At 38.2% G+C, this 21,365-nt stretch overlaps 1 protein-coding gene across 3 annotated transcripts in view; it reads right to left on the bottom strand.

Annotated features, from left to right (window-relative positions):
• LOC108248196 (transcription factor SOX-6) overlaps positions 1-21,365 on the bottom strand; it is a 128,955-nt gene that overhangs the window by 59,229 nt on the left and 48,361 nt on the right. For all 3 annotated transcript variants that reach the window (XM_017436814.3, XM_017436813.3, XM_037978111.1), the window contains 2 exons: positions 19,253-19,463; positions 786-875 (listed from right to left, as the gene is read on the bottom strand). In XM_017436814.3, coding sequence (XP_017292303.1) covers positions 786-875; positions 19,253-19,463 — 301 coding nt within the window. The remainder of the gene's footprint in view (positions 1-785; positions 876-19,252; positions 19,464-21,365) is intronic.

Raw genomic sequence — 21,365 nt, forward strand, 5'->3', positions numbered from 1 at the left:
TTTGTTGTCATTTGTAATCATCAAAATTAAACGAAATAAACATTTGAAATATATGAGTTTGTATGTAATGTATGAATATAATATACAAGTTTCACTTTTTAAATAGAATTACTGAAATCAATCTACTTTTTCATGATATTCTAATTTTATGACCTGTATATCACACAAATTTAGAAATTTCGGTTGTCAAGCCAAACTTTTGCGTGACATTCCCCACTGCTGCTGTTTTCACATCTGAATGCTTGGCTGGAAACAGCATTTGTCTCGGTACAATTTACAACCTCATAAATGCTGTTTGCTGATGCAGACATAAAGATTGAAGCTTGTGTTAGTCTCTGCCCTCGTACACAACCTTTAATCAGAAATACAATTTTAACGTGTAGGCAGGCCAGGGTGCCGTTTACCATGTAGCTTTCATATGCAGAAAATATACAGGGGGAATTATAGCTTATTTGACATATTCTTACCTTTGAATTTAGCTTCTATGTAACTGTCCCTTTTTTCTGGACGTATCTTTTGCCTATTTTATCACTTTGCTTATATTTAGCACTTTGTTTAGGTGAACCTAAACAAAATGCTACAGAAGAACTAAATTTGCAGAAATAAAAAATGTAATGCTTTTGCCGTCTTCCTGTCAGGCTTTTGCTTTCTTTTCTTTGTTCAGCATAAATTATTGTGCAAACAGGACAAAACCTTCACATCTTTTTGAACAAGAATGCAAAGTTTACCGTAGCAGCATGAATGAATGTTGGCCTGGACTTAAAAACTTTCTTTTAGCATCTTACCTTTAACCTCCCCCAGTAGTTCACTGGCATTAAGACGGTCCACACGCTCCTTCCAGTCCTTGGAAAGTAACCTCTCCACACAAGATGGGTCTAGAAAAACAAAATGAAAAACGTAAAAATTACTGAATAAGAATAAAATTGCCCTTCTTTACATAACAAGCATTAGATTAGAACTAAGGTTCATATAATTCAAAACATTATAGACAAAAGTAACAACAATTTTTTTTTATTTTATTTTATACTTGTGTTTTTTTGTACTACTGCTCAGATATCTGGGTTTTGTATTTAAAAAAAAAAATCTTGTTGTAGACATGTTTCTTGTTCACAATTCTTGACAGGTCAAATGTGTCTACATTTAAAGCTACTCTGGGCACATGGACAAAAATACTAGTGTGCATTCTTTCTACTAAGTTTAGGTCTTGTCTACACTAAACTTAATGTTTTTTCAAGTTTTTTATTTTTCAGTCATATTTTCTTTTTCGTTCGCACTTTTTTAACAAAAACACTGAAACACCCTATCATGCCACTAGGTGGCAAAAACATCCATGTTAATAACGTGTCAAAATACAGACAACAAAAACGCTACACTTTGTTAAAATCTCTCACTGAACTAGTTTTTTTTCTGTACAATTTATAGTCATTAACCAATTTAGCAATCAATTAGTTTGTCACAATGAGATCAAGGTAAAGTGAGACAGACCCAAAAAAAACAGTAGAAAAAACTTAAATGGATAATAGGTACGCTCAAAATAGGCTGTGATGGCGTAATTTCTGAACTGCTTTTTATATCCTGTCTACACAGACCCACCTGAAACCTAGTTGTAAAAATCTACACTTTGGAATGCATTTTTAAAAATATACATTTTGCTTCCGAAAAACTTAGTTGGTGTGTAAATGGGGAGGTACAAACGTAGCTAAATAAACCTTTTTTTTAAATATATCTGGAGTGCTGAGGACAGGACTTTATATAACTAGGTTTGTAAGGTTGTTGTTGAAAAATTTACATTGTTTTAAAATTATTTGTATATGCACGTTTGGTTTCTACTTCTATTTTTAGCCACAAATCTGTGGAGAAGTGCGTTGAGTTTTCAGCTACGCCAGTGAAAGAAACACTAAAAAAAATCCAGTTTTACAGGAAATTAAAACTTAGAGATTAATTTGAAAATAAATTGGTTTGGACTTTTCCATTTCGGCATGTAGACTGCATGTTGGAAACATAAAACTGTTAATGGGAGGGCAATAAAAACAGAACAATCTGTAAAAACATATGCTTTTCTGTTTGCATTGTCTTTTAACAACACAAAATTTAAATTTACGCTAAATGTTGGTGAAAATTTTGCATTTAGCATCCAGTGTAAAGAGTATATCACAGTAGTTCACTAAAATTGTTCGTTTCATTTTCTGTTCAGCACTATTGCTTTTTGTGTTATTTTAACTACACTACATCAGGCCCATTTTATTTTCAAAAATGTGCATATGTATGCATATTTTGCTACCATACTCTTCCTTTCAAAAGTTAGTTTCAAGGAAAAAAATGCACAGTTGTGTATTTTGTGTACATATCATTTATGTACCCGGTCCCTGGTGTCTCAAATGCTATCCACAAAAAGAAACCAACAGAGAAAAAGTAAGAAGAGAACTAAAATGGACAATGTGAAAGAAGAGCTGAAAAACAGACGTTGTGGCCTCTTGTGTCTGCAAAGAGTTGTTAAATGACAAAATATCCTCCAGCTTCTTCTCCCAAAAAGATAAAAAGGCAGCAGCCATCCAGCTGACCAAAATGACAATGTGTGCATTGTTTGAATACGGGGGGCTTATTTGTGGCTGTCTTCTTTCTCACAATGTGTCTCATAGCCTCAAGATAGTAGACATCAGAGACACGTGGTCATACATGGTCATAAGATTCATAAGGTCCCTTTTGTTCAATTGGAGTCCTGCTGTGAACTTCACCTAAACAATGGGAACGTTTCAATTCTTCACCAGAGAGCCAGATAGCTGCACTTGTGCAAGCAGGAATGTTTGCGTGCAGCAAGTTTAAGAAGCAGAAATGGAAACTTAAAGTGTGGACATTGTTGCGCCTATGTGATGAAATGTGATTAAGCTCAAGTCTTGGGTTTCTAGTTATATGCCACACAAGATCATTTTTAAATTCACAAACTAAAAGGAAAAAATAAGCATGTGACTTTCTAAAGTTTGATGCATTGTTACAAATCTGCCCAAAGCAGAATCAGCAACAACTATCAAAAGTCTGTTTCTGCAGGTTGGACAATACTGTTGAATAGCAAGCTTCTCAGCTGTTTGTTTCTGTGAGATTAAGGCTGATAAATGAATTGCTCCTCTGTCACATGTCAGTCGCAAATGAAAAAACAATGGATAGCATCACATCCACCAGCACTGAAACTTTAATAAATATTCACTCAAGCATATCATCCAAATCTTCTCCCATCCTGTTCAGGGAGGTGTTGAGAGTTTCCTGCATGTGGAACAGCTTCATAAACTTCTTGAACCTCTGAATTTGTGTGCAAACACTAGTTTTCATGCCAGCGTACGCGCCACAGATGGTGTCAGGACCACGCAGGGCTCCATGCCAAAACCTCAGCCACCATCGATGTCACACACACACACATACACACATTCACAGACACACAAAAAATGAGACATTCTTGGGCTCTGTGTGGAAAACATGCCCCTGAGGGCTTGCCTGACTTAGAATGGTTAGTCAGACAATAGCTCATTTGTGGTGCCTTTATCCTGACAAAAGGCGCTATAGGCTCTCATAACGGCACATGGTCTATTGTGAATGGCTTAATGTTTAGTTTGTACGTACGGGCACATTGTGTGGTCATGGGATTCTGTCCACCAGCCTGAGCACAACTTGCTCATTGAGTCCATTAAAGCCCAGAATGTTTACAGTCAGATTATGATTGCTGTAAATAAGCTAATGCAAAGGTCCAGATCATAAGGGATTGATGTAAACAAAAGGGGGGAACAATGGCAGTGAGAGAGACAGCTACAAGGCAGGGAAAGAATCTAAAGGCCGAATTCCCATCTTGGAAAACAGGAAAACTAGGGGTATTTCCAGAAAAATATCAAAGCCCACAAACAATACATTAATGTAATTAACACTTTTTAATAAAATCCACTTGATTTTAACTAAGTGTACTGTATGCAGTTAAATCAAATGGTAATATTTATGAATTGCTGTAAAATGTCCTTTTTCTTTTGGCTACAGTGAGCAAACTCGCACAAAAGATTTGGCAATTGTTTTACACTGGATGCCCTTCCTGGCGCAACCTGGGCTCAAACCCGCAGCTTCACTGACCACCGAGCTGCGGCCCCCAGTTGCTGTAAAAAAGATCAGAAAATATTTTTCCCCTTCATATTAAGATGAAAGGAGGAACCTTTTATCACACAAACCCATGGCGCAATTTATTTGAGCACTTAGAGAGGAAAAAAGCAACCTCTAACTCCATGATGCGTCTGTGTAAGTCAGTCGTGTGTGTACTCGATGCACAATTTACACCCCTCATACCAATAAACAGATCAGCTGAAGAGGAGAAGAGAAAGAGCGAAAGAAAAGACGCATTAAAAAAACGAAGATGTTTTACCCTAGATGGCTCGCTGTCTGTCGCCAGAACTGAGTCAAAGTTCAAGTGCTGTTTAGATTGGAGGGTGGATAAAAATTCCTCACCGTCTGAGCACCGGCTCCTTTATCAAGCCGAGGAGAAATGTAGAAGATGGATGTCCCAAGAAAAATGGAGAGAGGGAGGATGAATGGGGTGAGGACATAAGGATGACCACATGAAAAAAATATGACAGAAGAAACAGAAGAAGAAGGTAGGACAGACAAAAATGACTAGTAAAAGGTTGAGGATGGGATGTTAAGGGTTCTTGCTGAATAGCCAACAGTTGGTGACATGCAATATAAGTTAAATGAAGAGATGGTTGTGAGCAGAGGTAGTAGTAGTAGAAGTAGTAAAGGGTCTGAAAGAGCAGTCATTTGATATTAGTATCCTGTACCATGTGATTAAAAAAAACCTAATACCCAAAAGTTTTTAAACTGTTAATTCAGCACATAATCCATATTCCAATATTCATTTTATCAAGGACTTAACTCTCCTGGGATGTTACTTTGAAAACATGTTTTTATGTTTTTGCATTTTTTTAATTTAAAAATCAGTACTACTTCTATACAAAAACTGTGGGTACATGATACTTTCTGTGTGTGTCAACAATATCTTACTGCTTATTGATTCTTCTGATTTGCCCCTACTGTGAACATCTATTGCTTAATAAACTTTTATTATGGTGGCAATTAATTGCTGGTATTAAAGCTATGTCCCCAGCGACACCAAAAATAAAACTATATAACACACTCACTACAGTAATTGTCGACCAAAATGGTTTCTATTAAGCAAAAATCAATAAACAGGTCATTAACAGTGCTACAAGACTTATACACTATACACTGTATACACTAGTCTAGATATGTATATTTTAAATTGATACTTTCTCAATTTATGTAAAAAAAATAATTCATACAATTTTAGCAAGACTGTAAGTAGCATAGGCTGAAATGCCCACACTACTAGCTGGCAACAACTCTTTTAAAATTTTATTGCAGTTATTAGGCTAATCATTTTAGCTTGTGATCAAAGTTTATTGAGAGCAGGATCAGGACGAAGCAAAACAGATGTAAAAAATACTGGCAAATATGACTCCACTGTTGTTTTGGCTTTTAGGGCACAAAGTAATATTCAGCATGTTTGAAACAAACTAATAAGTCATATTTTCTCAAAACCTCTGTATCTCAAGTCTGCACAGAGACACTGTAAAGAGGTTTTAAACATTTCAAATTTGAAAAGACTTTTAATCAATCTTTGTTTTTCTCACCAAAAGATCAAACACAGCTAAAAATCTCTTTTTTTTCTGCAGTGTCTCTGTTAGCATCCTCGTATATATGATATATAAAATTCTTTGCTGCAACTTGTGTGCATTTACTGTTAAGTTGCTATTTCATTTAGCCACTACAGTGTAAGGGTTAGCTGTACTTCTCACGCCTGTTATGATTCCATGTAATCGGTTGTTAGATGTACTTCTTCAAATTCGAAATAAGCACTTACATTGTTTAAAAACATTTTTCATGTTTTTGTTTCTTACTACCACCAGCAGAAACAGCAAGTGAAGAAAGAACAAACTTGGAGGAGCTAAAGAAAGAGCATAAAGCGGCAGAGATGTAGTAAATCAGAGCTGAAGCAGCCAGTGAGCTGACAAATGTTTTGGGTAAACATGATTTTATCACCCGTCCCCACGCCAAGCTGCCAAGAAACGGTGTTTCGGTTGTTTAACACGCGCCACAGGCAACTCACGGAGCGTTTTACTATTTTGGTGTTTTGTGTGTGGCAGGCAAGAATCAACAGTCCCAAACAGTCGCTGCCAATAAATGCACAAACTGCCACGGGCCTCTGCAAAAAATTTAGATGAATTGTATTCCCACTTTTTTAATTTTATTTTCTCAGACTCTTTACACTGGAAACTTTCCTGGAGTTGAGTTTCAATTAAAAAAAAGGCAAGGTTTTTTTTCTGATCGTAGGTCTAAAACTAAACATATCGTGAGGAATTTAGATACAACTGCTAAAGAAGTTTCTGTGTAGTTTACCATTCTGGTGAAATAAAGACTATTTTTAATCACGCTGGTTGATACAAGCTACATTGAATTAACTTTTAGTAACATTTTTGGTTTCCTTAAAATTAACTTGTAGCACAATGTCTCTTTCAGTCTGTCTCTCTGTCTGAGACATTTACAAACCAGAGCTCAGGGTCCTGCAATTCAAGGCAAAGGTAAAGAACAGAAAAGGCCTCAATTTGAAAAATTAAGTAATGTTTAAAACAACAAAGGCTGACATTTTGGTGGGCGACTGACATTCGTAGAACACACCCGAGACTATTTGTGTCTTCACTTTGCTGCTGAATGTGAGTAAATGTGAGCTGACAGCCACACTTTGCACTTCCAAATTTATGTCAGCTCTGTGACTTCAGCTGCAGACCCCACAGCACATCAGACGGAGAGCAGCGAAGAAAGGAAGAGAGATAGAAAGAAAGATGCATCTTATATAAAAAAAGGTAAAAGTAACAAAATACAACTGATAATAGAATAAATAGAAAGAGAATCAGACCAACAACAATATGACAGACAAGAATAATGATGTAGAAATTTTGAGTCGGAGCGAACGGGAAGAACAGGGGGAGCAGCTGTCCTAACAGCTGGCCAGCAGGATTGATGTCTCAGTGAAATAAAACTCAACATATGTCCAAACATGAGGAGACGGGCCAGCCGCACACACATCAACACAGACACACACTGATATGAGAACAGCAGCGCAGTCTGAGGCCCTCAAACACACACACACCGCATACACTGATTAAAGAATACCACTACACTGCTGAGACGTTTAATTGAACAGAGGGGGTATAAACCAGCTCCCACCCCCCTCCCCAACCAACACCAACACACACACACAAATGCTTTCACCGGTTGTGCGGTGTTGTAAAACCATTACACTGCAGAGTGGTTAGCTTGGGTGCGTGTTAGCGCGGTGTCTATTTCACACACACTATTTTCATCTGTCAGATGACACCAAGACTCTCTTGTCACAGAACATGGCCCAAGAAAGCAGCTAGAGGTATGTTTCTGAGAGGTAGTATGTAACCCCCTTTATTCCCACACACACAAAGACTATCTGTAAGTTGCTTTACCGTGTCTAGATAAGAACGGCTCGAAGGGAGATAATATATGTCCTAGTCAAACACAAAACACGATGTTTAACAGAATGTCTAAAGACCCCTTCACCCTGGATGACAACCCCACTACGCTTCCCACAACTTATAAGACCTATTAGAAGGTGGATGGATTGCGACAGATTTGGAAGATGCCCTTCTTTCTGAAGGCAACTGTTGCACTGTTTTTATTAAAAGTTTTCCTTCTACTTTTTTGTATTCTGGGCTCTCCTTCACCATGCTCTGCCACCACTGGCACAATTCTCTTGCACCCCATCAGAATACACCTATGGACTTGAAAATCCCGCTAAGCTAGCATAACGCTGTAGCGCCACATGGGAACGTAAAGGGGTTGTAGTCCAGACATGAGGCCAGCATGATCAATTTGGCTTCAGATTCTCAATAACTAAGCCACACCATTGTACACAATCCCCACATCATACAGCTTCCTCATAAAATAAACCACCACAACCTCAGTACAGACGTTTTGTTTATGCTCAAAACCATTGTGGACTTACCACACTTTTTCAAATGCAATGGTGAGCTTACTGCTTTCTTATTACAATTGTAGGGACTTTATCAAGACCCTGCAAATACCATTCTTGTTCTGGCTGATATTTATGTCACCACAGAGTCATCACCCTGGGAGCCTAAGGAATAAAGTAAGTGAAATAATTTTACTGAGTTTTCTTAAAAAATAGAAACTTGATTCATAGCTGTACTTGTCATAATGGATGAAACAGTGAGTTTCCATTATTGTCTTGGTTGGTTTTTAATTCACACCTGGGCCATCTATGGCAGTGGTGTCCAATCCTGGGCCTGGAGGGCCACTATCCTGCATGTTTTAAGTGTTTCTCTGCTTTGACACACCTGATTTGAATGACTCAGTGATTAGCAGGCTTCTGCAGAACTTGAAGAGCAGGGAAACATCTAAAGCATGCAGGGTAGTGGCTCTCCAGGACCAGGATTGGACACCACTGATCTATGCTAAAAACAATCTCAAAAATACTCTTTTAAATCAGTGAAGTGCTGCAGTAATAAAAGGTCAGTGTGCTGCAAAAGGAATCAGTTCAAAACCCTGCAGCTCTGATTTATAGTTTTAACTGCATCTCTGAAAATATGAGTTTAACATACTTTCTGTATGTCCACTCACAGAGCTCAGGCCTGCCCTACATTATAGCACAGATAGAATCAATCCAGACTTTAGGAAACTAGTGTAAAAGTTTGTCCACAATAAAAAAAAGATCTCTTTCTTTTTTTTCTTTAGCTGTCATTTTGAGAATCAATGCGGGAACACCTCCCCCTAATGTCAGCAAATCAGAGGCAGAGACCTGTGAAACAAAACTCTCTTTGCTTCTAAGCCGAACAATCAAAGGTCCAGAATTACAAATACATCCAGTGAGAGTAAAACATCCTTTAATTGGTATCATTTATTTCCACTGAACAGATGAGGCTGAAGAGATTGGGTCATTGTTAACCAGTAGGAGGGTTGGTGGTTTGATCCAAAAGTTAACCTCAATGCAGTGTATGTGATTGAAGAATGGGGGGCTGTAGTGCAAAGTGCATAGAGTTCTCAAAAAGACTTGATAAATGCAACCATTCACCTTTTTTGTCTTTATATTTAAAAACAAACCTTTGTCTTTAATAAAACAAAGACCTTATTTTCACACATCTATAACATCTGGCACCTAAAATTTGTTACTTGTATTTTACAAGCATTTTTTATTTGGCCCTCAATTGTGGAGAAAAATTAAATCTCTATTTCTTAAATATAAAACCTGAGCTTGAAGCCGAATACACTCACATCTATGCTATGAAATTGCCTCGTTGTCAAACACACGCTCCGAAAACAGCGGTTCAAGACCCGAGCTTCTGGTTCCACTTTAGGGTTGATACATGAAACCTTTAGTTAGCGCACACACATATCGACACAGATATGCAGACACAGGGAGATGTCTGGTTCAGACACAATGGAAGCGTTGTATTAGGTCAGGCCAGCAGCGGAGCTGGTGTGGGCGGCGTCTGCGATTGCACTGGTGGTGGTGGTGGGGGAGTTGTTAAATCTCAGTCTTGGCTGACTTAACAACTCCTTTAAAGTTGACCAAGGGGGAGAAATGGCAAGTAGATCTAACATGACCACCCCAGTTACACTCCTCAGAATCCCCCACTTCTGTGGATGCCTTCCAGGGTTGCCAGATAGGAAATGATGAAATATTGTAATGTCGCTTTTAAAGCATGTTTTTTTGACCCAAACTATCATATGTACTGAGTGAGGATGCAGAGTACATGTACTTAGGGGGGTTGCATGATTTCCGGGCCCATGGATTGACTGGTCAGATTTGAGTTTCTGATGATGTGTTCACATGGATAAAAACAAGGTTTTTTTTTTTTAGCACACAGAAATGTCAAAACTATCATATATATTTGAGCTTTTAGAAAACTATCATATCTTGTATAGGACCTAAAACTTTCATATAAATATGGTAATTATCTTTTATTTGGCAACACTGATGCCTTCACAACCAAAAGATGGGGCGTAAAAACAGAATATAGATCTAGTTGCTTCTAGGCTTCTGTGATGAAAGCTGTCATCAAACATAACCATGTTAACAGGTGCCAACAGCTTGCAGCTGCAATGTACTTTTGGAGCTGATACATCCATAAAACAGTTTGGCTTTAAAATAATGACTGCTGTCAAAATAAGTGCAGTGTCAGGAATCACTTAACATTCAGAACAAATATATAGTCATTATCAGCCTGCAGCTGAAAGAGATATAGAAACTTTAATTTGGACTCGCATTTTCTCTAAAAATATTTAGACTGTTCTCATCTTTTAAAGTGGAATTCTGTGCACTGGTTATGAACAATTAGTATCCTACTTGTTGTACATAGCTCTTTGAATAACCTAAGTTTGGAGACATTAGTTTAATACTGACCAGATTAATAAGGTAAGAACAAGTCTGAGTGGGGCCAAAACCAAAATGGATTGCTGTCAGTTTTCCATTACATGGTTGTTCTGGCCAAATAATATGAAAATTTTGCTTGAAGTGTCCCAAGGCTGGAAGTGCTACAGCTAACCGCTAACTGTGTTTGCAAATAACCACAGGATTCTAGGTAAATAACTGTGTAACACAGATGTGACAGTAGTAAAGGTTTATAAATTAGTAATCACAAGAACTGCTGTGGCATTTTAGAGATTGGAGTTGTTTAAAGATGGCAGCAATCCATTTTTGTCTTGAACTAGCTGTTAGCTCATCAGTCCTGCCAGAATTAATCTTTCTTTCACTAAACTGTGTTCATTCAAAGAGCTACCTACAATAAGTAAGATATTTATTGTTCATAACTTTTCCACTGAACCTTATTTCAAAATATCTGAGTTATTGCTATAAGGTTCTGACAGCAAATTGAATCTAGATTTAGTTATTAAAGGTCTCACTGTTGCAAAAAGAAACACAAAGGAGGTCCTGAATCAGTACAGGAGGGTTTCATTTATAAAAATAAAATAAAATAATTTAAAAGTATCCCAGATTCCAGCGTTTTTTTGTTAAATCCTCAAAAATGTTTTCGTTAAAACAAAAAAAACGTCGCTTCCAGTTCCTTTTTCAAAATAATTTGTGCAGATTCTCAAAGTATTGTCTAACAAATAGTTGAGACCAGCATGTTTTAGTGAATTTATTGTTAAAATAAAATGAAATTATTTAACTCAAACAACTAGAAATAATTTTATGTTAACACCACAGCTTACAAGAGATAATTCTCATCAATTTGTAAAATGTATGGCAAGTCATCATCTCTACGGAGCTACATAAAACATGGGTCACTTGCTTTAAACGTGATCTTGGCTTTGACTCTGCATGCTTTTTATAGCTTTTTTTTATTCCTCTTACATCAAATTGACCTTAACCAAATTATTTAACTAATATACCAGTTTAAAAACAAAGGAATTTGATGAAATCACCATTTAATGTGATTATTTTGGATGGCATACAAAGCTGTTTCAACAAACCACATTAGGTGAACTTGTACCATATGCTGGCTGGCCTGCAGCCAAATGGAGCAAGAGAGGAGCACCAGGCAAATGCTTTACTGCACCGTCAAGACCCACGAGCTGGGGGCGATCATTACTTAGGAGAGCCCTATCAATTACAGAGTAATACATTGAAAGCAACCACAAGAGGTCCAGAGGTGGAGGGAGGTGCCAGTCGGTGGAGGAGAGGAGATCAGAACTGATCAGCAAACTTATTAGTAACGTTAACAATTAAAAATTAGAGTTATGTTTGAGCCTTTTTGCTCACATGCTCTTCTGCCCCATTCGCCCAATATATGGCAAGTTAGGATGAGAAGAATGTAAATCTTCAAGCGCAAAGCAAGTAAAAAAGGCTTTCCTTGCACACAGTCACAGCTCAATCTGCCAGTCCTTTAGAGGAAGGCAAACACAGCAGCAGAGCCAAGGCTTTGTTGATTAGCCAATAAGATTAACTCCTTGGGATGGCCGTGCTTGCTGGTAAGCTGTCATCGCAACTGCCTGTCACACACTTACACACACACTCTTAAAGGTAAGGGACAAAGGACACGTGAAGCTCAAGGGCCTCGCACAGCTTCAGTGTTCAGGTCTGCAGTTACAGATGAGTTAACCTCCACAGCTGCTGACAGGCACAGTCACAACCAGCTAAGCTGCAGTCTGTTCAGCAACAAATGAGAAATCTCACTGTTCTTCTTTTATTTTATATTTGTTCAAAATTAGCGGCACGTGAATCCACAGACGTGACACACGGTTGCTTCGAATCAATTAGCCCGGCCCTCTTCAGAGGAGCTCCCAAAGTGTAATCCACAGGGTCACAGGGTGCAATAGCAGCAGATATGTTGAAACAAGCTTTCAGTAGTTTGGAAGAACAAAGCGCAGCCTGGCAGAATGTGCGTATTGTCACAGAGAAACGGGGTGAGAGGTGAGCTCAGCCTTGCTCTGACCCTGTCGCCCAGCTGGAGGAGCCATTATGTGGGTGATTGGGTGAACGTGCGGCTCTGGTCAGGCCTCAGCTCAAGTCATGAACAAGAGCCATCCAAACTGCAAACTGATTGACAGAACAGAACAGAGTTTATTAATCAGTAGATCCACACTGAGCAGCAGGAAATGACAGGATAATGGAGCTGTGGGTGTTGGAGTCACTTAAAAGATTCAGTTCAGATCTTTGAAGTGGGGTTCTGGGAAGATTATAAACAATCAACATCTTACTAGTTGTAGACATCTCTTTGAATGAGCTCTGCTTGGAAAAACAGAGTTTCATTATGAACAGAGTGATAATCTAATGGCCAAAACCCAAATTTTGTAGTGATTCATGCAAATTTTATAATCTCTTCTATAAATTTAACATTGCATTGCACAGCTATTTACATTAAAACCAGTGATTAGGTGCAAGAGCAAACAACAGCAGCAACTAGCTGTAGCACCACCAGCAGGAATATAATGACATTTCTGCTGGAATAACTGTGTCATGTGAAACTGGCACCAGCGTAGAGGTTTAGAAAATAACATTTACATGAACCACTGTCAAACAGGTAAGATTTGAATTGTTCATAATGAACCCCACTTGAAAAGATCTGAGCTCCCCCTTGAACTTCTTTTTTTCTGTATATTAATTATCAAGGTTTTATACAAATAATTAAAGCTTGTCCAATTATGATCTGTGTACCTAAGTGAAGAATACTAGATTTTAAAGTCTTGCCTCACCTAATTATCACCCACCACCACAAAAGCTGGGCAATCATGTAATTTCCAGAGTCTGTTTGTTTGTCTGACTATTAGCAAAATATCTCATGAACCACTGGACAGATTTGAATTAAATTCTAAGAAAGTAAGCTATGGATGTGCTTCTACAACTGATTGACTTTTGAAGTAGGTATCATTCAAGATGACCGTCAGAGTTACTTGACCTTAAAAAAAAACACAAAAATGACAGTGAGCTAAAATTTGGTGCGGTAGTAGCTGAGGGTCATCCCCAACACATACTCTGAGCACTAACAGAACAAGAAAGATCTAGGTTTGAAACACTGGCAAGCAAGGTGGAAGGCAAAATGAATGTCTTTGAGGAATGGTTTTTTTTTGTTTCGTTTTGTTTTAAATCACCTTTATTCAAGGGAAACACTAAATAATCAGTATTACGTGTTAAAATCTCATCTCTAGGAAAAATCTAGAGATGAAATCTGCACGTTCAGGGTTTGGTCATATTTGGTTGGTTGGTTTGTTGTTTGTGTATTTGACAAAAAATATTCCAAACAAACAACTTTCATCAGATTTTGATTCAAATTTTGCCTAATTCTAATTGCATGTGTGTGATTTCACTAATTTCAACCCCCTTCCCTCATTATTATAAAACAAAAAAGACAATTCAACGATTTTAGAGCCGAAACAGGACATTGGGTCCAAAACAACAACAACAACAAAGAGTTGAAGTTTGGCTGAACAAATATGACATGTGTTTTATATTTAAGACATAATTATAAGGTATCACAAGTTCAAGTTTCCACGAAAATGAATCAATTAAGACAGTCATGAGGAATTATGAAAAGAATCTGGTTTTGTTCGACCCTAAGTGCATCATCATGTTAACCACTAATGCCAGATTGGAGGCTGTGCTTTTTGCTCATTTCCATATGATGGGAGGGGTTGGTGGTGGCATTCACAAATCTGAAATAGCATCAGTGGTCTGGGATTTTAAGATTAACTAATGCATGCCTTGTAGGACTGACTAAGTCTGATGGTTTCTTTACAAAACGGCTGTATTGTAACGCATAGGCAAAAACATAACTGTTTTTAAATGCATGGGATTAAATGGAACTTTTAAAAAACTGGCAAAAAGATTTGTCAAATTAGAGTGGTTTTTATCTAATCTGTGACACTGACTAATCTACCCTAAAACATTATTCTCTTCAATCACTCCTTAAGCTTTTGTCTGACTGTTAGAAAATAGACGAAATGTCTCCTTGTATGACTGAAACAAACCTTTCATTTAATTATTTGGCTGAGCTCATGGATCAGGCTCCCAGGTGTCTCTCTGAAGCAGCGTGGTAATTGAGCCCAATCTCATTTGCAAATCAAACACATGAATTGTACAGTAATTCAGCCGGGCTCTGGTTTAAGCGGGGATTAGAGTGATTTTAAGTGTTTGCCAGGCGCCAGAGCTGCGTAAGGCACATTAGATGGCTGACTAAGTTGGCACGAGGGGCACGTTGGCCGTGCCAGGTCCTGTTAGCAGCAGGTCGGCTCTATTCAAGCGCAACAATACAGATAATCATAATTCGCTCATCAGAACCGAGGGAGCCTGATTGCACACTTCACTGAGTTTTAAGTTTAATGGGTAGAATCCCAGAGTGGTTTGACTTCCTGTTGAATATGTCTGTTTTCCCCCTTCTTTGGTTTGAATGGTTGTTGTTCGTCTTATTTCTCCGTTTAATCTGGGCTTTTGTTTCTCGTCCTCTCAAGCTTTTTATTTTTTCAATAAAATGAGAAAGAAATGGAGATCTAGCTCCTTTTTATTTATTTTATTTTTTTTACTTTCTTCTTCTGATGTTTTCTCGTTCTGGCCTCAAGCGTTTTATCCAACAGCAGCTTAATAAGTGCTAAGTGCTCAAACAGCATAGAGGAAACCTTTTGTGTGCAGAATGCCTTTGTGTCTAGACCTCCACACGACACGGGGTTGACTCGACATAAATATGAAATTGTTAAAAAAAAATGTCAAACCTTCACCCCCCAAGCACACCCCTCCCCCATCCACCCTCCACTTGGTTTGTATGTTGTGAAAGCCCAGGCGAAAGGGAGGTATTTTCAGCAACCAGCTGTGTGGTAATACAGCTACCTGACACAGCCTTAAAGAGGTCTTGATAAAGCTTTAAAAGGCTGAGGCTGCAATGGCAAAAAAAGAAAAAAATAACCTCCACATGGTGAAACAAGGCCATGTCTATTCATTAAACGTGTCACCGGCACTAAGGGCTCCTCTGAGCAGTAGACTGCTAACAGCGAGGCTACAGGGGGTTCAGCACAGCTTGACGACATCTTCCGCTGTTCTGCTCCAGGCTACGGTGTACAGAACAGATCAGCCATGTTAGGTGAAGTGAACGCTCAGAGGTTAATAAATCCTCTTCTGTTTGATCATATGGTAAGTTTGACCTTTGAGAGCTCAGGCACACGATCTGGGTAAAACCGTTCGTTTTTTTATTCTGCTTTCCTGGCGACTCTGATGATGTACACATTTTAACAACACATGCCTCTCAAGGCATCAGAGAATGAAAAAAATATTGGAACAAAAGCAGAACAAAAAAAACAGAAAAAGATCTCTAATCTCTGTTGTACCAAGACTTGGTATGAACCCATTCACCGGGATGGCCTTGCACTCCTGCATGCTTTATATACTTTTAATGAAATACAACAGGTCTGACATCTTATGAATTTTTTTTTACCTTTACCAGTGTCAAGCAACAAAAGCGTTGATTTAGGAGCAAGGTAACTTCTGTTTTTGTAAAAAATAAAATAAAATAAAAAATCCTTAAAATAAAAAGCTCCTGAAAATGAAGGATAAAACCAAGAGTAGGAAGTTCCTCATCAGGTGAAAAAGAAAATGAAACAAGACGGCAATGATGAAGAGGAGAAAGGCACAATTAAAGGAAGGAGCGGCATTCAACCAAATTTTAAAAAAATATATATGTGAAAAAATAGAGAAAGGGAGGGGGGTGGGGGGGGTTATCACTCATCAGCTGTGAAAGCCACAGAAGGAGAACTCATTTAATGAAGCATTCAGCCTCTTGCATCTATGGATCACCTCATCTCATTTTGACTAAGCTCATTAGGCAAAAAAAAAAGAAGAAGAAGAAAAAAAAACGCTAAGGTAGCTGTCAATCTGCATATGTGCGCTTCGAATGGAATGCATTACCACAGCGCTGCCTGAAAGACAGTTTTACAATGTGCCTTCAAGGATCACAGCAATTCACAGGAACACTTACAAGGCCCCATTCATACTAACACTGTATGATTAGGTGGGCCTGGTTATGTTGCTTCTCTTGTTTGATTTTTGTCTAAGTGTTCGCAGCGCGATCAATGCCTCTTGTTAGTCCTCGGGGACGGCAGCTAATTAGCAAAGGAAAAACCCAATTCAATACAGAGCCGCCCCTCACCCCTCCTCAGCCCCCTTCCTGTCACAAAACGGGATAAATACCATGCTAGAAAATTGAGTTATTTCTGGGCCTTGAATGAAATATTTTCAAATGTTTCCAAATAGGAAACAAAAAAATATATATATGCTTTTAAATCTGAGACATAAAGTTCCTGTATTTTTGTTTTTTTAATCCTGTTGCATAAAAAAATAAATACTAACTCTAATTAAAAGAAATCTTATTTCTTCTATTTTTAATTACTGATTTTAATAAATGTCAAGCTTAGTGAAGCAAAAAGAACAAGAGAAGAAGGGAAGGTTTCAGGTTTATGTATACGATTCAGGCATAATAAATAAACATAATCACAGAATCAAAAATTTCTTCAGAAATTTATCAGTGGGTCTAATTAAAGGTTTAATTATGAGACGCATAAAAACAATTTACAACAATTTTAAACAATATATTAATATAAAAAGAAAGGGGAAAACTCTTTTGTCTAAGAGATCTGTTGATGTTTACTGAAATAAACAAACAAACAAAGAATTTAGATCGCAATAGTTCATATCCAATTATAGTTCAGGATGCTTGTTTTAAATCAAATCAAGTTTTCTTGCATTTGGCATGTAGTTTAAAGATTGTGAAGGAGAAAAAAAAACATTTGCCTGAGCATTTCCTTCATTAACATTCTGTTAGACTCATCAGGAAGATGTCACACAACTTTCTGAACACACACACTATTTTTCCTTTTAAGTCGGTTTCCGTACGGGAGATAAGAGACAAAGCTTCCCATCTTTGAACGCTCTGTTCACTGTGCCTCTGGCTGCCCCGTTCTGGCCCACTTTACTGTATCAATAACAAAGTAAAAACCTCTAAATGAGTGAGATCAAGCGCTCCTCTGATATCATCATGATTACTATCTGCACATAATAGTAAAGAGGAGTGTTAGATGGTTTTAGATCTGACTTGCTTTGGGGAGGGAAGGGGGCAAGCCGAGGCCTGCCGGGAGCAGCCTTCCTGTGTTAGATGAGAGAAGGAGAGAAAGAGAAACCTGTGTTTTCACTCACTGATATTGTGATCTAACAAACCACTTGTAATGTCAGATGTTCAGAGATCCTCTGAAGAGGAAAGAGAAAACAAAATAGTCCGGTTTTATACGGTCAATCTCACTTTATAAGCAAGTGAAAAGAAAAGTCGAGTCTATCAAAAGGAATTACAGTGATCTGATAGAGACGCTTCAGTTCTGTTCAGAGAAAACCTGTTTGAATAATTTATCTGACGCTGCTAAGAATGATTAAGAGCTGTTGATCACATTATGAGAAGATCATACTGTAAATTATACTCAGGGAGCTCAGATAATAAATTTTGTAACTAAAGCAACAGCAGTTTCTGATTTAAGATGTTCTCTAAATCTTCATACCTGCTCTACAATTAGAAAATCATTTAAGTGCATCATTTAAGACGACTGCTTGATCTCTTTTTATTATTTCTTACTGACAAAAAAGGCTCCTATCAAAGAACTCTACATTGGTAAAATGTTAACGTAATTGTATCTATAGATACATTTAGATTTGAACAATTCAGATTTTGGAATTTCTGTATGCTCGTTTATAGGTTGGCGTAGTTTATTCAAAACCATATGAGCTATTTTCTGAAGTTCTTTAGGCTCATCAACCCCACTTCAGAACGTTACTGGATTACACAAATTTGATAGCCATCAGTGTAAAGGCCATCATAACACTGATACATTGTTACATTAGTACTCAACAATTAGGCTTTTCCTGCTATTTTTAGCATCACCCTCATCTCGCTCTATGCTACCACCCTTGAATGATTCTCTCAGACCATGTCAGGATGCAGCACGCTAAAAGATCAAACCACATAAGTACGACACTGCCGCAACGGGTGTTACGTCTGTGGTAAGTTGTTTCTAAGATCTTGTTAAGATCAGGGTTGTAGCTTAAACATGTGGCCGTTGTGCTTTAAATATAAATGATTAGGCCACGCTGGTGCACACAGTCATGGATACACTGCCACTACTGTCACCACGATCCACCTAAGACCCTCATACGCTGCCACCATGTTAACAAACCATCACAACCTCCCTGTGGAACTTTTTTACATGCTAAAACTTATTGTGGCCCTATTATAACTTATCAGTTGTGAAGGGAAGGATACTGCATTCTTAATGTGCACAAGAAGAGCTCACAAAGACCCTGCACAGCCCATCTAGGTTTTGACTGGTTGTTTTGAGCTGTGAAGGGGGTCATCATCCAGTGGGAAAGGGCCTTAGATTAAGTCTAAAATGTGAGGCTGATCAACCCAATCAGACCTGTTTTTCTTTGAGCTTATTAAGTTGTTTTCCAATTAACAACAATTGAGGTTGTCCAGTAAAAGGGTACCCGCAGTATGTAGCATCGAAATCTGAGTGGAAGGTCATGCAAGGCTGAAAAAGAAAAATGCCCCTATTTCTTTCTTTGCAGACAAAAAAGTTAAAACAACCTCCCACCCCCTAAAACATACACATGATAAGCATGATAAGGACTTACCATCTTGTTCTGTCTTGGTCAGCTCCACGAGCTTCTTCTGTTTCAGAGTGTCCACCACGTCTGCTAGGCTTCCCTTGCGACGCTCTGGTGTCCCAAATGTGAGGCCGATGATAGGCTCGCCTCGATCCCTGGAACACTCCTCTGGTTTGGGTGGAGAGGTAGAGTTAGTCCGGTAGGTGTAGACTGAGCAGCCCTTGGTGCTTTCATTGTCCTGAGAAGAAAGAGCAAACAAGAGTACAGTTTCTTACTGTGTACTGCTTATTTAGGATTTGGTTGATGCTCGCTTAGTTGTAGCGTTGACATGGACCAACTTGAGTAACACTGCAAATGTCAAGTTCAGGATTGGCTTTTGCTTGTGACAGAATGTGATGATTAGAGTATTTGATCTATCTGTCATCAGGAGCACATCGGTGCCGCTCCATTACATCTTTTATATTGCTTGGGTCACATGTTTATAGCCCTGCTGTGGTGTCATACTGTGACTCAGTGTGGGATGTTAACATCTGTTTTTCAAATGAGAAAATCTTAGACTCCGAACAGCGCAGAGACTCTGAAATAAATGAAAGCAGGAAAACTGTTCTCTGACATTACCTACCAGTGAGCCATTGTTAATGCAGCTGCTTCATTCTGCTTGAAAACAAGGAGCGATCACTTTTGTTCATGCACAGAGGTGAGAAAGTGCAGCTTTGTAGATGTACAGTATCTCAAGTGATGCTAACTTTCATACCTACTTCATATTCATACCTTTCATTATTAGCCTTTTACCATAAAACATTTTTTCTTTAGACTGCTTATGAATTCTTGTCTCAGTAAAAGCCGATGTGAACTCAGAGACTGGTTGGAGGAGGCTAAAATATTTTTGATAGATCTATATATTTAATGCTGCATGAAGAACTTACATGTGTCCTGCTGGTGTTTGTTCTACTGGGTTAAGCAAGTGGCACAAAGAGTCTATATTTATCAAGAAGATTATCCCTTCGAGATGACCATATTGTCCCACACAACAGACACTTTAGCACAGGTGTCCTAACGCCGGGGCTATTTCTGGATGCTTTCTCCATTCCTTACAGAGTGTGGGGAGATCTCCAAGAACTTTTGGAGGCTTATGTTTCAAAGACAACGGGCTTTGGTGAACAGCAGGATCTTAAGACGCCCTTGAAATGGCTCCAAGGGGCCCTGTTGTGCACTTTGTCTTTAAGCAGGAGATGCCTCTGTAATGAGGATTGGGGGATAGTGTGTCACTGGCGGATTGTTCAGGCGTTTTTTTTTTTTTAGTCTGCACACAAGGAGTTATAGAATGAGAATGGTGCAGATGGTCAGGTGCAAGTCCACAACAACAGGTGTGAATTTGAACTGAGTTTTTTGAGAAAAAATAAATCAGATTTCAAATATTTTTCAAAATGTGTTAAACTATAAGAAATAATATTTATGAACTAGGAAGTTGCCACTGCAGCTACTGCCCAAAAGTCCCACCAAGTGCTTTCTATAAAGACAAATAGTAAATTGAAATTTACTCTTGTATAGATCTAAGATGACAAAACATCTGTATTTTAGTCTTTAAACTGTGTAAGAAGTGTAAAGAGAACGAAGATAAAAAGAAAAGTTAAAGCTTCTGCCAATTGGGATCACCATGGTAACCATGTCTCTCACTCCCTGACAGTGGTGTTAATAAGACTGCAGTCAGAAATGCAGGGTAGCAAAAATGATACATCATATTAAAACAATTCCTGAACTTTAAGTATCTGAAGCATCTGGTTGTCACACGTCAATTTTTATGTTACTACAGTTGTTTATGTAGGAGATGTGACAAGTTAAAAAGACCCTTCAATTGCAGTTTTGAAGAGAAAATTTTGAGCTCAGAGAGAATAGGAATCAATGGGAGTTTAGATGTGTGCACTCTGGTGGGATCTGAGAAAAAAACATGTCCTACAGCAGTGAGAAACACAGGGTGAATAATGACAAAAATGCCTAAATTTGAATGTATAAACTAAAAGCAGTGTAAAGACTTTGCAAAGAAAAAGAGTTTGCAAATCCTTCGAAACCTTTAAACAGCTCAAAGGTTAGTGTGTGACATCATCACACTGTACTTTGAACAAATTGTGGTAAAATCTCC

The sequence above is a fragment of the Kryptolebias marmoratus genome, linkage group LG11, assembly GCF_001649575.2.
Source record: "Kryptolebias marmoratus isolate JLee-2015 linkage group LG11, ASM164957v2, whole genome shotgun sequence".
NCBI lineage: Eukaryota > Metazoa > Chordata > Actinopteri > Cyprinodontiformes > Rivulidae > Kryptolebias > Kryptolebias marmoratus.